General features: G+C 32.4%; 1 protein-coding gene across 2 annotated transcripts; it reads left to right on the top strand.

Moving 5' to 3' along the window:
* Positions 1-5,835: 5,835 nt before the first annotated feature.
* LOC128206994 (uncharacterized) lies at positions 5,836-16,459 on the top strand. Of its 2 annotated transcripts, none has more exons than XM_052909770.1 (6): positions 5,836-6,004; positions 6,442-6,561; positions 7,655-7,758; positions 13,761-13,863; positions 14,109-14,164; positions 14,666-16,459. In XM_052909770.1, the coding sequence occupies exons 1-6, from the start codon at positions 5,880-5,882 to the stop codon at positions 14,812-14,814; spliced, it is 657 nt and encodes a 218-aa protein (XP_052765730.1). In that variant the 5' UTR covers positions 5,836-5,879; the 3' UTR covers positions 14,815-16,459. The 2 variants fall into 2 exon arrangements, with proteins under 2 accessions (XP_052765730.1, XP_052765728.1); XM_052909768.1 differs by having other exon boundaries at positions 5,836-6,022.
* The last annotated feature ends 747 nt before the right edge of the window (positions 16,460-17,206 follow it).

The raw sequence follows: 17,206 nt of genomic DNA, 5'->3' as shown, positions 1-17,206 counted from the left end.
GAGATAGTCATGTGGTTTTCTTCCTGATTGCAGGAATTTGTCTAAATTTAAAGTACAATTACATTAAGGTATGTACCGATTGTTTTCAAAATATAAGTCTTAATCTTTAATATAAGGAGTGCATCCTCGACCACATCCGAATACTGTGCATTAAGTTATAACGTTTCTAGTACTGAATATTGATTATTGTAAAATACCTTCAAGTTGATAGTTGTCCTCTGATTATAGCAAGGCTATCCTTCGTTTGGTTACAAAGTAAGTAATAATACAAAACAAACAGGATATATGACTTGCTTAAATGATTCGTAAAATGTGTAGCATTTATTAATTACGTAATTAGTACTGTTTATTGAAAAATCTGACAAACATATTTGTCATTTGTATATAGCCAGGCTATCCTTTGTTTAGTTTAATAGTAGGTTATAAAACAAAGTGAGAATATGACTTACCTAGATGTGTATTAAAATTAGTCGCAGTGTACTTAGTTCTGTGATAAACAACAATCCCATACCAGGTACTGCCGAACCCCTTAAACAGTAGAGTAGGTATCGCGAATCATCCGATGAGAACACAAATCACCACAATACGACCCATTTATTAGCGCATTTTTCATAATAATTATTGATGTATTCCTTTTTGATATAATAATGATTATAATGGTAATCATATTTATAATAAAAAAAATATAAATATACTGAAAAATAGAAATCAAGTCAAATCACGTCAATCAATAAACAAATTGAAAATAAACCGTGTACATTACATACACAGTATCTGCTATTTTTTAATGTAAAAGCTTGTTTCTATGATGAGGAAATTGAACGTAAAACGGTTTGGTGTTTTCAAGTTATTAAAATTGAAAACATATTTAACTAGAGCGTTCATGTAAGTCCATTCATAAGCAGTCAAATGTATAAAGGCATATAATAACTGAAATATACAAGGAAAATGTTTGAATATCCCCAAAACCGGTCTTGTCAAATGTTTGAAATCTTCAAAAAATATCTTGAAAATATCAATGGCATGCTTTTAACAGCTGAAAATCGTTCGTAGTAATGAAGCGATTTATAATCCAAAAAAAGAAATACGCTTTCCATTTGTTAAAAAAATACATATTTATGTTTAAACATCGTAGATATATTGGAAACAGATTAAAATATGTTCTTTATTACTGACTATTTACATGTTTGGCATTTCGTTATTGACGACGTAAGAAATATATCCTTTATAGACATAAAGGTTTCAATTGACCCTGCCCTAGCCCCAAGGCAATTGTAATTGGTATAATTTTCCAAAAGCTTAAGCAAAACGCCACAAAATGAGTTTTGTTTACGCTCTGGGAGCGGGTGTATAAGTGAGTTACGGGCGATATCCTTTGTTGTTTTCCATAGTTTGTCTCCCTACTATTTCTTTTATGAATAATGAACGTTTATAAGGTAAAACGTTGGTAAATCATTTCTTTTAAGTTCTGTGAAGTATTTCTCATAATTCAAACGGAACAAATTGGTGTATACTTATTATTCGAACCGCCAACATTGGTGTATATAGCGTTACTTATAACATGTTAGTACACATTGAAAACCTTTTATACAAACAATAAGACACACAGAGTGCTAAAACAAATAAAATCGTGTCATATTGCTTGATGAAAGAGGAATGTCATATTACGATTATATCAATAAACCACTAAAATGTCTTATGATTGTGCAGATAACGCGTGTGTAATTTACATTACCTCGAGGTATTTTGCACAATAACAATTTATGCTGGTAAAGATAACATTTTTGTTTTAAATTAACACTGTAGTTATACGCAATTTATTTTCTGGTTTTATTGTTTATTTGAAACCAATAATATAACCTTGCCATTTTTAACACGGAAAGATAACTACATCAATTTGATACTGTTTTTTTTTTCATGAGTGGAAGAATACTCTCATGAAACTGTTTTCAGAAAATTGAGATCAGTATGTGACATTGTTTCACGTATGATGTCGGTATGTTGTTACTTATGTAACTGAATATGTAGTTTCTGAAATAATGTCGAGGAGATTACATATTTTTATGGAATATTGTTTAAATGCCTTTCAACTTTTTGAATCCCCGAGTATGTTGTATGATAAACAGTGATTAAATCCCCGTGCATGTTACCAGTAACAGCACGTAAGAACACCCGTCTATCTTACATGCGATATAATGTTTAAATGGTCGTCAATGTTACAAGTCACACAGTGTTAGAGTAACCAGAATATGTCAGACAGTGTTATAATGTCCGTACATGTTACATGCTACACTTAAATACCGCCTATGTCGTGTATTGCACAGTGGTAAAGTCTCCATCTACGTGGCATGTTACACCGTGTTCATTCAAACAAGAAAGAAATCATGGAGGTACTTCTAATATTCTATTCTATATCTAATTCATTATTACAAATCTCGAGGTATAATGAAGTTTCACATATGTTATGTAAATTAAAACAATATCTATGAAATGAAGTCAACCAACCTCATGAATATTATATTTAAATATATCATTCGAAAACAAGTCTTAAATAAAGGAAAAGTTATACAATACTTACATTTTATATCTTGTTTGGAAACACGGACTGTGTAGTTTCGAAGAATCCAAGTCAGAGAGGTAAATTTTAATAAATATCCAAGTTTATCCTAAAATGCAATACTACTACTAGTCGTATACCATTGTATATGGCGTTTCATTATTAATATGAAAAATTAACGCTTTAATAAGCTTCGATGAAGGTTCCGGCAATAATGATTTGATGTTGTCCCTGGTGGTGTTAAAGTTTACGAGCAAATATAGCTACATAATCTACATTTGTGTTGTTACATTGACCATTGTTCTTAATTGCAAACGAAATAAAGTTAAACTAATCAACAAGATTTCTTAAAATTATTTTATGACAGTTTGTTGGATCTTTAATTTTGACAGCAAATCACAACCCAAACAGCCCCAAATACAAATACGAAGCACAATGAAGTATATGTTACGCGCTTTTTAAAAATACGAGTATATAATTTAATATGGAAGCGAACTAATGTCACTTCTTGTAACTTAGGAGAAACAAAGTGATATCTAGATGATAGTTAGCCTCATAAGGATATACTAAGTGCTTATTAACATATGCTAAGTCTTCTTAATGAAATTGTAATTTTGTAATTAGGAAGCACTTAGTCCTTATTAGGATACACCAAGTCCTTATTACGAGAAAATATGATATATAATCTCTTATATTAAGTCAAAATGAGAAGACACTAAATTCTTATTAGGAAATGCTATCTCTTAAGTTTTGGATACGAAGTCCGGATTAAGATAAATTAAGTCCTTATAAAGAGACAGTATCTCCTAAACATGAGATGCATTCTCCTACTAAGGTGATTTAAAGTCCCAATTGGACCATTCTTTAATATAATTCATAATTATTATAGTCGTTTATAGGGGATAGAAGGTCCATACTACAAGACACTTGGTTCAAGGCTTATTTCTGCTAGTGCCTAAAATAAAAATATGTCTGTTTCGGGTAACCCGACCCTACCTATAAAATGCACCGACCCTAACTATTTTTTTCCGTTTCTGAGCCAAAAAAATATTCGTTAGCGAAATGAGAGTTACGAAGGGCGGATAAATGCAGATTTTTTATTCAGAATTATTGTTTATATGATAAAACAAAGTCAGGCAATGACAGTAATGTAGGAAAGACTGCCATGTGCAAGAAAACACTCTGAACTTACGACAGATTTTGAAAAAAAAAAAAATCCCGACCTACCCTACCTAGAAATATTGGGAAGGTTACCCTAAACAAACATTTTTTTTTGGCCTAATTATGAACAAAAATGGTCTTATTTGATGCTTTGTATAACAATAACGCTATTCCAAATGGTCATTTTTTTTATATATATACATGTATACGATTTTGAAGTTGATCTTGATCTAAACTTCACTGCTCATAAAGTACATGGTCACAAACCTTGAAAATAACTCCGACGTATATTCTAAGAATATCTCATTTATAAATGTAAGTTTCATACTGGTAGCAGAGTATTAACTAAAGACTTTATGTCTTGTGTAAGTACATTTGCCAAACATATATTTCCAGAGATTTCTTACTATAGTAACCCATGCTAATATGCCCCTTTAAATCAACCTGATTCTTTGCTAACAGTATTTATAACCAATTAAGTTGTTTTCCTATCTGATGAGATAATTATTAATTGCTTAATTATAATGATAAGGTACTGTTGAAGTGTATCGGACTAGGATATTGACGATCTGTATTGCACTAACCTTTGCGTTTAGCCCTCAATTATAATGTAGTTTGATATCGCTAAAACACTCTGGCACATGTTGAATTCAGTAGTTCTTTTGTTTGTTTGCAATTGAATGCATGCCATATAATGTAATTATGCTTTCAAATGATTCTTACATAAGCATCGCTTGAATAGAATTCAGGTTGCGCAAGTATTTCATATGTACGTTGTTTTACTAGTCTGAGAAATAAAATGTTATAAGATACGTAATATGTATCAGTGGAATAATATTGATTTCTCGCTGTTTCATACAAAATTGTATTTAATTATTCAATATTTCAAAAACGATGTAAGAAATGATATCACAGGTTATTATTTTTTCCTCATTGTCCGATGTATGCCGATGAAATTGACTTTGAATGTAAGCGTAAGAGAAAAAATATTAAAATTCCCTTCAAATGTAGCTCACTCATGTTAGAACACAGAATTTGTTTTATTATGGTTCACAAAACCAAATCGAAACAGTGAATAACAACAATTTGATACTTTCAATTGATAAAACCGTGCATATAAAATGATGCTTTTATAAAAGTCATTCATACATGTCTATAAACCACTGTAAAGCATACAATTCATATAATTATTTCAAAAAATACTATTGACACACAATTTATCATTAATTGAATCGTAATGATCCTTAAAATATGATAAAGTAGGTGTGAAATAAAAGTTAATGAAGCCACAACGCCAGTTATTAAATGCTTTAATGAATAGATAACTTTCAAATACAAAATTAAACTGTACTGTAAAACTTCTGATCAAATACCTTTATACGCTATCAATGAGACATAGGTTTTAAAATATTGTTATCAATATGTTTGGAAAAACAACAGCCTACATACTCGCAGTGAAAACAGAATTGCACTTGGGAGATTGGGTGGGAGCTTCGGACTCCACACACTTTGACCATCCCAATTGCGTTCATACCCCGATAATGACATTAATCCCGAAATTCATTCCTTAATTGATGCCTGGTGTCAGACCCAATATTAACTTTGATATCAATCGAAATGTAATACTGATAATTAATATGGTCAATAAATGACCAAACTTCATGATTGACACCAAAAATGAACGATCACATCTTTTTGAATTCTATTGAAATAAAAATGCATAAACTTTCACTATTGCCTGGCTAACAAGCTTGTTCTCAGCATTAAATCCGGAATAAATATATTTTATGTTTCATATATACAAATATTGCATTATATTTCTGTAACTTTTTGCCAAAATAAATTGCTATGTTTGATAATATTAGAGCACAAGACATACAAAATTAATTATAGAGTACGGTTTACTTAAGTTAGGCCCTAAGTGTTTCCTTCCTTTTTAGTTTTTTTAAATAATAGCTTTAAAATGTAGATTCAGTGACATTTAAATCGTGTATGCTTACTTAAAAAAGGAAATGGATGTTATGTTTTGTCAAGTGTTTTCTTTATATCAACGAAATAGCATCAAGGATCTATGAACTTTAAACTATTTACAAACATAGGATCAACAGCTTAGGAAATGTAAACTGTTCGGCTTGTTCGTATTGATGTTAAAGAAAGTTGTATGGATTTAATATATTTTCGAAAGATAGTGATTTTGCTGGCAGTGGCACAGATGAACGGCGGCTTCGGGGCAGGAGACCAGGAAGGTTGCGCACACGGCGCTTCTAATTACACTTTTATCGAACGGTACTATCATACACATCTGTAGGTACTTAATGTTAACAAATAAATGTATCAGTCTGAAGACAGATATGCACACAATATCTCCGAAATCCTATGCATTAGAATGTCTGAAATAATCTTAGAGCTTGTATTTTAAAGATTTTTTAGGTGTAAAGCAAAATACTAGTTTACCCGAACAATGTCAGAGAACGATGCCGCTATGAACCAAAATGTTTTGTTTTTTTTGGCAAAGCTGAGCGTAATTAGTTGACTGTATGCTCTTTAACACGTATGCTCATGTGAGAGTAAAGCATATTTAAAGTGTGTTTTTTTTTGCCTTTTATCAATGTAATTCAGCAAACAATTATTCAGTTATAGTCTCTAATTAAAATAACTTGACCATGTAAACTACTTAGAACGTAAGCACACTTATTTCTAAGGATTTCCGAAAATTATTTCAGAGCGGTTGAGAGTGTGAAAAAAAATGTCATGGTCTATCGCCTAGTGAGCTACAAACCATCTTGTGACTTTATCGGAAAACTGATCGACATGATTAACAATAAATGTAAAGAAAAAACAAGGTAGGTTCAATTGCACAATGTCCTGGAGGAATAACGTGGTAGCGTAAGACAACATTGAATTCTTTTTACTGAATAACTGAATATGGTAGTTTTTTCTACATGTACTTGAAGGAGAGTTTCTCACATTTTTCAAATTTTCTTTAAACTTTCATAACCATCATATTCACCGTAGATCTTGAGAGCTCACGTCACCCTAGAATGACAATACAATTTATCAAGTGAAATGTGAAATACACTGACATAATTGTTATTTTCAAGTTTATCGATATATTCTTTTGATTGTGTCCAAAATCTTAAAAAATACGTAGATGATATTTATATCCTATCACACACATTTATCGATGATAAGACAGACATGCTTTTTAATTACTACACAGACTGGAAATACAGTGAGAACCCCCCCCCCCCCCACACACACACTATAAACAGGAGAATTGGAAGTATTCATTATCACCTTTTCAAGTTTCTAAATTAACCAATTAATTGCAAATTTATGTCACAAATAAGGTTTGACTCAAACTTTTACCAATAACGTTTTAAAAATTGCATGTATTAAAATATTAACTTAGCAAACTGTGAATCTGTCCTGTTTGGAAATATATTTGACATAATCATTTATTGAATGTTTTAACCAGATAAGATTATTTAATAAAACATAATTAACTGTAAACTAGTTTTGAATAGAAACTGGAGTAAATACCGAAAATAAAAGACAAACGTCTAACAATTATTTAAACAGCTGTCTTCACCCAAAACAAAACAAAATAGAACATTTATAATCTTTATCGATGAAAATAGTTTCAAAAGCTTAAATGAAAAACGACGTTTTCAATGGAATGGGCATTAATTTTGCACGACATGATTTCACATTCGGACAAGGCATAAGGTGTGCACCATCATAACACCTACTTCATGTTAGCTGTTGAAGTTTGAGACAAATATGAACAGTAAAAAATGTGTGACAACAACAGTCAACAAAAGTTGACGGTATTGTACAGTAATGCGTACAGCAAAGGATGCGGATCTTATCCGGGTAGTCAATTTCTCCATTCATTCAGTTATTCTGATGCTTGCATGTAAACATGTGTTACAGAATTGTGTCTCAATCTGAGCCGAAGTATCACAGCATAATCAGCACAACCCACGTGACAAAATGTTGTATTGGATTCATTACAGAAAATGATATCTGCGTTAGAGGTAAGCTTTGTTCCAAGCCCTGCTCCGATCACAGCCCGATTTTAACTGGCTGAATAATATGTGCGGCATATAAATCAAAAACTTCATTGGAAATTTTTGTAACATTTAGGGTTATACTTACTAGTATATTAAACAAGAAAGTCTTAAATTAAAAATGTTGCCTGCTTGGAAGGCCCTCTTTTTGAAATGAAAATTGATTAATCATTACTAATTATGCGAAGGGGTGATCTTATTAGAGGGATGTATTTTATCATTATACCACACTCCTCAAGTTCGTCTGCATTTTTGCCCACTGACTTCACTGACTTCATAGGCCGTACAATACAAGCACTGGGTGTATTGCTATTGGTTAGTCCGTATTAGCCAGACACTTTGCTAACAAAATGAAGTCAAAACGATATTATCAAATATCACTGTTAAGATTGTTTTTACGTAGGGTATTAAATGAAAACATATGGTTACCAAATTGAAAGTAACAGTCTTAGAATTGTTCGGTATCATAAAATAATGTTGGCTTTTTTGAGATGACTGTGTATCTTGTCATATATAAGCAACACTCAGGTTGAACATAAATAACAAATGAATTTGATGAAGGAAATTTAAACATAAATATATATTAGAACCATTATTTTACCTTAAACATTTATATATAGAGAGAGAGCAGACAATAAAATATTGGTATTTTTTGACAATCTAAGGGTTATATTTTTACTCCTGATTTTTGTATTTACAGGATTTATTTTGTCCTGTAATATATTCGTTTTTTTCCATTCAAATAGTAGGCATAGTTGAATGGCTGTAGTAATAGCCAGAGCTTGTGACCCTTCTTTGTCGTAACCGGTCCCCGCGACGGAGCCTGTATTTCGTATAAATAGCCTCTAAATTTCGCGGTTGGTCGTTCCGTAGGACTTGCAGCATTGTTCTTGGTTTGACCTTTTCTTAATATAACTATGGACAAAACTAATCCAACTCGGGAACTATATAGCAAAAAAAATAAAATGAAAACAAACTTGGATTCTGACTTATTTATTGTACAATAAAACAGAAAGTATATCCTAAAACAATATGTTATAGGGTAACATTATAAAGCACAAACGTTATATCGAAGCAAGTAAATAACAAGTGCATGCCATTCATATCGTCACGGCGATTTGAGCGATACTGTACAGCTTATTTGGCAGCCAAGACAAAAATAACATTTGGGTGACAGCCGATTCCTTAAGCCTTTAATTGTCATGGTAAATTAAATGTACCAACATAATTGAAATTTGATTTATGTCACTAGTCTAACAGCCAGTTATTGTGCTACACGACGATATGTACCCAATTGACATATGGTGCATGTAATGTGTATTGTCATCAAGACGAACGAGCTAAATAAATTACAGCACAGTTGTACACAAAAGGCTTATTATTTTATTGATTCAACAAAAAATACCGAATATTCGAATATCGATTTAGACATTTGAATACCAAAAGGTTTAGAACATTTATATTTTTCGAACTTATTATTGATTCTTTTGATTCTTAATAAGACTATATATCAAGATATATCTTAAAGTTATATGTTTTGCGATTCCATGATTGTTATGATTATGATTTTTTAAATTTGTGTTGTTTTTTGAAGTCGAAGCATGCTCTGATGAAGCTTGTATGTTTAATTCAGAAAGTGTTGATACATGTTTGGACATGTGTGATATATATAAACAAGTTTGAGCCCCAATACAATTCTGAGTGTTTGTATTGTCTGCTCCAAGTGCGCCAACTTATATGATGTCGTTGAAATTTGTCCCAGCCCAGTACTCTGATGTTTGAGTTGGAAGTGATATCGGGCCAAACTTGCAAAACAGTCAACAATTTCAAATACACTACACATATCTGTATGCTATTTAAAAGCTTATTATAAAATATCATCAATATTTGAGATGTTCTATTCATATATTTGTTGCTTTTTGAGTAATTGTGTGCTCGTACTTCTGTCTTTTTTAGTGTACACTATATAACTAAAATATAAGACAGGAACGGGTATTGGATATGACTTAAATAATTCATAATTATGTTTTGATAACACAAAGTTAATGCGAACACATTCGTTGTATCATAAGTTGATATAAATGCCCTTAAACTGCTGGATAAAGGTATATATGTTTAAAACTTCTACCAAGGAAGTTATCTGGGCTAATACTACCCTTTGCTACAATCGCCAAGCTTAGTTGTGGAATGATGCCTGCTGTTGAACCACGCCTATAAAGCAGAGGCTTGTCAGCTATTTAAGGATTAAAATTGGACATGTTGCATTTTATTTGGGTATGGTATGCAATGGGGCTGTTCAAAATGGGCGGAGTCCTTTTCAAGGTCAAAATATTATAAATACATATTATTGCATAAAATATGTGTTTTCGGTCCGTTATCGTGGTGTATTCAAACGCAAAAACGGGGGTTATCGGTAGAAAACATGCATTATTCAGTATATTCACGTGCTGTTAATGCCCGGTTTTTTGTTTTACATATGCGCTATCAGGGCCCGCATCATAACAATGAAGGCTGAGCGACCTGGTTTCTGACCGAAAGTTGGTCAACGATGCAAACTTTTGCATAAAAAACATATTTTAGCATATATAATGTAGCTGCATACAAATAAAAAAACATGAAATAAACCAACTATAACTTACATATTTTCTACTGAGTTGTCTTTTCCTGGCAAGCTGATGTGTTTTCTAAATAGTTTTTTCTGCAATTATTTTGACTATTAAAAGCACTAAATTATGTCTAAAACGACTAACTCCTCCGAACTTTAGTTATTTCTGTCGATTTTATTCAGAACCTACGACTTATATGGACATGATTCCATTACGTCGTATGCAATGAACAAAGAAATTTAAAATATTTTTTTTCTGATGCTGAGGATGCTGTACATTTTGTCAATAACATGTTTACAAAATTGTCAGGCTTAAATTAGTTATCAAAACAAAGAATGGTTAAAGTAGGACTGTATAGGTAATTAATTGATTACCCAATACGTATTGTGTGTAAATAATCCCAGTAATCCAGTCAATTTTCGAAAAAACAACACTTTCAAAACGAATGAACACTGCAAAAAATGGCGTCGAAACAAAATGCAGCTGCCGAGTTATGTTGCGGCCCGAAATGAGCTTTATGTAAAAAAAAATTCAATCGCATCACTCATGACGTCATACAAGCACCCGTTATAGAGGTTATTTTGAACTAACTGTTTTTGCATTTTCGTGACATTTAACAGCCTTTTTAAACACAAACGTTTCTTCAACTGTTTCATCCATCATGAAATCATCTATATTAAAATCAATCAAATTATCGTTGCCCACCTTGTTTTAACTGCTTTACTACGGATTACAGTTTTGCATGTCGCCAATAATTTTACTACGATGTGATTGAAAAAATAGGTCCGTAGTAAATATTAGTATTATTGCGCCCAATGACAGGACAGAAGTATCGAACAAATGCACGCGATTGCGATGGGAAATGCCATTGCACATTATACAGATATTATATGAAATTGATAAACAAAAACATCGTTAAGGAATGAAGTGTTAATGTAAATATTGATTGACATGACATATGGGCCTTAACAAACAGAGTCTTTTTCAGATAGCGATTTACAAGGATAACGCGACAGCTCATAGTATAATCTTTCAAAATGTGACACTTTATCTTCTTAGTATATTTTCTAATAGCCCCAATTTGCTATTTGCCGATACTCAATACATATAAAATTGAGCATTCTTCAGTGACATTGGGACATTTCAAGGAAAAGAATAGATGGGGATTAACTTGTCAGACATTCATTAAACTAGGAGTTTTAGCGCATTTTATTTTTCGTTTATAGCAGAAAGATCAATTTATGATGTTGCACACACCTGAATAATAACAGTTCCAAAGCATCATTGCCTTAATAAGGGCACAAGGGCACGGTTCTATACAGAATGTATGTCTGGGACATGCGAAAATAGAACCTGGCAATACATATGGTTATGGGCCATTAAACCATACGTGAAGAAATCAGGCAAGCAACAAGGTTTGGTCATTAATTATAATGCCATGAACGAAACTATTAAAAAGAAACAGAAAATATCAAAAGGCAATTAGGTTATATTTATATTCTTACTTATAAGGAAAACCACATTAGTTTCAAAGAAAATAACAACACACGTCTCTACTAGCTGTATAACTGACATGTTGTTTGTTCGTATTAGTTTGGGATTTAAAATATTTTATGGCTCTCATATACAATTCCGAAGTAAACCATGCGTCCTATTCCTTCGTTGCATTAGTCGTTACTTGAAAATGTTATACATAAGGTGTCTAGAAATGCAGACCACACTTATTTGTCCTTCATTGACAGTTTTTTTTAATATAAAGTATGTATGCACTGTGCTGTTTTGTGCTGTTCTTCCATGTTTCTTGTTTTTGACTTTTTGTTTTTTGTGTTCTATGTCTTTTGCGTTTACCCAGTGCCCAGAGTTTAAACTTTTTGCTACTGAGCTTGTTTCTGTAGTTTTCCACATAAGTATTGATCCGGATGTTTATACAGGACAAAAGAGTGCTTGTGCTCAAGTATCAATATGTTTTTAAAGTTGAATAAAAGAGAACAAACGGGTGCTCTTTTTTGCATATAACTTAATATAATTTGACACTGTATTGCAAAAATTGGTAGTTTCCAGTGTAGACATTGGAAATATATTTGCCTGTATAACTCTGTCAATTAGTTGTTTGTAGCTTTATTCCGTATTGACCTCAGGGTCATGTATTTTGACTCAACTTTGTAAGACGGATGTTTTCCTGTGATTGAAGTTTGTGCCTTGGATTGTTATACAGCAGGCTATTGCTTGTTTCTCATTTGGCACTATTTTAAAGTAAAAAGCCTGGTCAGTGTCTATATAACACATATACTAGTAGTGAAAACAACTGTTGTTTCACGCCATTGAGCCGTGAAACGCAACTTCATTGTCGATGACCGATACGGACTGTTCTTTAAGATGCGGTCCGACATACACTTGCTCTTCAGTCGAAAAATGAATGCGATAATAAAGACTAGTAGGACAATGATGTGTGTGACGTTTGTGGGTAGGGTCGGTTGGGCCGAGTGTCTTCTTGCACTCATGCACTTTCTTTTAAACCGTTGTGTACGCACCTAGGTAAAATACACATAACAGTCTCTCGTATAACTAAGATTGAAGCCAGGTGATCGTGTCATTGTAACACCAAAAACAGTTTTATTAAAATTGAAATAAATCTTTGCCGACTGAACAAAATAAGAGAAAAGGGTGAAACCTTCGATTCAGAAAAAGATACACGGTTATTGCCATTTTCTTTCTACTTCATAAATTTGAGTAGAACCATTCAATAGATGACCTTTGTTTGTTTTGGTGAAAGGTTTTGATACATTTTGCCAAGTGATCAATACAAGTTCTACAGTGGCTATGCGGGGAATTAACTTTTTTCACGTTCGGTTGTCATACGATAAAACATATTGAAATGTATATCATTATATTAAAGAACTTGCTACTTAAGTTCATACTTTTAAATCATTAAAATAAGACTAAAATGATTTTAATTCAGCAACTTCGCTGATTTCTAGCTGACTGATTTCATAGTTCTCACTATCACAGTGTTCTTTTTTCCGGTTAAAATGTCAGAAAAAGTTAGTTTATTTTTGTTATCAGTTCGCTGTTTCAAACCTAAGGCTAATTATGTTACAGTAATTCGTTATTTTGCCAATAAACCTCCAATAAATATGAACTAAATACCCTCAACATCCAATTCTCTATCATCTCCTCGAGACGTCTCGCCATACACACCATAAAGTGCTAAAGCTAATATCACAATATGATTAAAATGGGGTTTATGTTTTAACTTTTGGCTACTGAGCTTGTTTCTGTAGTTTTTCACGTAAGTATTAAATGAAAATTTTAATAAACACCAATTCTATATTTCATCTGATGCGAATCATCCTGGCAACACAGTCAAATCAAACAACTTTCCAACGGGTGCACTTACAGGGGGAGTTATTGGTGCCGTTATAGTCTTGGGTGCTGCTGTCGTTATAACTTTCTTGGTCACACGAAGGTTTGTTGTAATGATAATACTGTCAGCGTCGTGTTACTGAAGTTGATTTTGGTATCGCTTTGCTTCTAGGGAGAATGCCACTTATTGTATTAAAGTTTGCTGCAATAGGCTATGTGATTTTCTAGCAATCTTTTATCTTATAGTTAAAGTATCATATTGTTGCTTCTATTTAATTTAATTTAATTATAAAATTTACAAATGAAATATAAATACTGGTTTGAAGGTTTTAACAAATACATTTTCAGATTATTACAAAAGGAAGCACAAGGCCATAACGACGAGCGAGATGATACAAACCCTGGTATAAAATACATTTCCAGTTGTATTTGTAAAATATCAATTAAAATAGTTAAACGAATAAAAACATTATTTTGATGCGTATCTGGTCTGTTTACCGTGATTGTATTTTATGCATCTCGTTCAGTGTCGTTTTGGCTCTTAATCTGTACCTCTTAACGAGTTTATATTTGAATTTCTGACTATCTAGCTTCTGCCTGTAATTTTAATTGTTCTCCTGACTGACCTCAATGAATTTGCAAATATAGGAAGTCCAACTTTACTAGAACTGTATACACTGTCCTTGTAAGAATGGGGGATGCAATAAGATGCTTGAAACCTATGTATGGCCATCACAGAATGTTTTTGTTATTTTTCCAGTAAAAGGGGAATCTTAAAGACCATAAAACTTCATTTTCCCGCTGGTCCCGCTGGTTGTTATTCCAAGTGTAAATGTATACAGTTGTTAAATCATATGCTTTATAAAAGTATTTCGTTTAACATAACGGATCTATAAATGTTGTAGGAGGGGCAGCAACTCAACCCGGACTATACGAATCGTTAAATATAGCCAGCATGGAGGAACGTGACAGGGGGGATGCCTTCACAGTGTTATTCACGACAGGGCAAGCTGGAGTGCCGGAGAGTGACCATTACGAAACAATACCGAACTAATTGCAATGGGTATAGCAACAATAAGTCAGAGTTCTCACTCTGATACAAACACGATGACAATATCGGTCAGGAAATGACAACACAGGTCAAGAAATGAAAATACATTTCTGATCAGAACCTATTTCAAAATTTTGGTTTAGGGTCTAATTGGTATAAAGCACTAGACCTAAGTACAGAGTAGAACAAACGTTAACTACTCTACGTTTATAAATGTATCATGTTTATTGCTTTGTTAGGAAAGATGTCGGCTACTTGTTTGGATACTCGTTTTTCTAGATCTTCGTAAGATTTTAAGAAATTTCATTTACAAACACTGTAAAATATTAATAACTGTCGGAAAATAGCTCATTGAGCTAATGTTTCTTTTCGACACATACCCGACTTTAAATAGAGATTTTTGTTTCTTGTATCTTGTACTTCATACTATTTACTTTTTCCCAGCATTATGTAGGTTTGTATTCCTATTATTAATGAGTGTTGCAAAATGAGGATTGTTGAAGCTTGCTTTTCATTATGAATGACATCAATGTGTAAATGAGAAATGATTTGGTTTAATGTAATCATTGTAAATATCATTAATAGTGTTTAATCCATATTATGTAAACAAGACACACATTAACCTTTAGTAAATATTTTATCTTGTAGCAGTAGTAGTAGTAGTAGTAGTAGTAGTAGTAGTAATAGTAGTAGTAGTAATAGTAGTAGTAGTAGTAGTAGTAGTAGTAGCAGAAGCAGTAGCAGCAGCAGCAGTAGCAGCAGCATCAGCATCAGCAGCAGTAGTAGTAGTAGTAGTAGTAGAAGTAGAAGTAGTAGCAGCAGTAGCAGTAAATACTTAAATATTTCAAAGAAATAAAAGGATCCTACAACACTGTTAACAAAGAGAGACTTCGGCGATATTATAAAACATTGCATATATGAATAAGTTTGTTTATCTTCTTCTCAGATATTTGCTTACATAATACATTGGTCAGGGATCAAATACTAATACACGAATTGTTTAGAGTATATGAAACGTTTGCATATATATATAGTAAGTAAAAAAAGCAAAATAGAGTGCAACAACTAGGTTACATGATACAATTTTTAAGTCGTCATGTTTTCAGTTTTGAAAATTTTCTTTCATAATATTCATGTATATGTTCACGATAATTAAGCAATCAATCTGATTCTATTTGTATTACTAAGTTAACATTGAGTTTTACAAAATATGTCAATAGATCAATCACTATTTTGTTTTTATTATTACGTTTGGCATGTCCAAATTGCTTAAGGATAAGCATGCTTAATTGTAACATGTTTCACCATATATGGTACATACATGTGTGTGCGTGAGTGTGTGCGTATGTTTGTGCGTGTAATTTGTACCTTATTTGTGAGTAGTTCCAAGTTACTTGACAATTTACTTCCTTTGTGAAAAAAATCCCGCCAAATGCCCCCGCTACCCGGAGACATTCTATGTACAAAGGCCAATTTCCCGCTATTTTCGGCGCGAAAACAAAACCAACGAATTCACTGCGCACTGCGGGGCCACCTTGAAGGTAAAAAAACGGCCCATTTCCCATTTTCCCCGCTTTACCCGGTAAACCACGGATCTGGGTGAGGGGGAGCCGTGGGTACAATTGACTGGTGCATTTTAGTTGGTTAAACATGAGAATAAACAATTGTGCATTGTGGTTGGTTAAAAATGAGAATAGACAATTGAAAAAGCTTAATAGTGAAAATTCACCTAATTGAATCGCTTGTTGTTGACTAATATCGTATCTATCTACACACATATATATATATATATATATATATATGTTTTGTACATTTTCCTTCCAGATATTCGCTTACAGATTACATTGTATACGGATCAAATGCTTATAACCGAACTGTTTTATCCCACAGGTTACAGTATATGTAACGTTAAACTTTGCAGTTTATCGTTGGTAAACACAAGCAAAATAACGTATAATATAAGTTAGTACTAAAATTGGTTTTAAGTCATCATCTTTTCACTTTTGGCCATTTTCTTTCACGTTTGTCAATGAATACTTATTATTTAAATTATTACAAACAAAAGATATTTGGATACATATTGAAAACGTCCAACAAAAAATAAGTAAAAGTAAACTTGTAAATAGAAAGTGAACCTATTTGCTTAACGGAACTAGACTGAACTATTTTTTTCGGACTGACCAAAATTCGTGTAAGATTATGAAATATAATCAAATATAGAATAAACAGTCAACATATCCGTTTTATATTTGTGAAATATCGATATGTAGTCAATTTCTAAATGATCCATATTTTCCTTTACATATCTGAGTTGTGTATGCATTTAAAAAAAAATAAATAAATAAAAAACTATGTAAATAATAACGCCAGTACGTACTGATACGTATCGATTCTG

Source organism: Mya arenaria, chromosome 10 (assembly GCF_026914265.1).
Source record: "Mya arenaria isolate MELC-2E11 chromosome 10, ASM2691426v1".
NCBI classification, from domain to species: Eukaryota; Metazoa; Mollusca; class Bivalvia; order Myida; family Myidae; genus Mya; species Mya arenaria.
This window is presented reverse-complemented; position numbering and strand designations above follow the sequence as displayed.

What these genes read in the sequence shown, in the direction of transcription:
- LOC128206994 (XM_052909768.1), top strand. Translation starts at nt 5,880, where the DNA reads ATGGATTTAATATATTTTCGAAAGATAGTGATTTTGCTGGCAGTGGCA. An exon ending in CGGTACTATCATACACATCT is followed by an intron (nt 6,023 to 6,441) that starts GTAGGTACTTAA and finishes AAATTATTTCAG; the next exon opens with AGCGGTTGAGAGTGTGAAAA. An exon ending in AAATGTAAAGAAAAAACAAG is followed by an intron (nt 6,562 to 7,654) that starts GTAGGTTCAATT and finishes CATGTGTTACAG; the next exon opens with AATTGTGTCTCAATCTGAGC.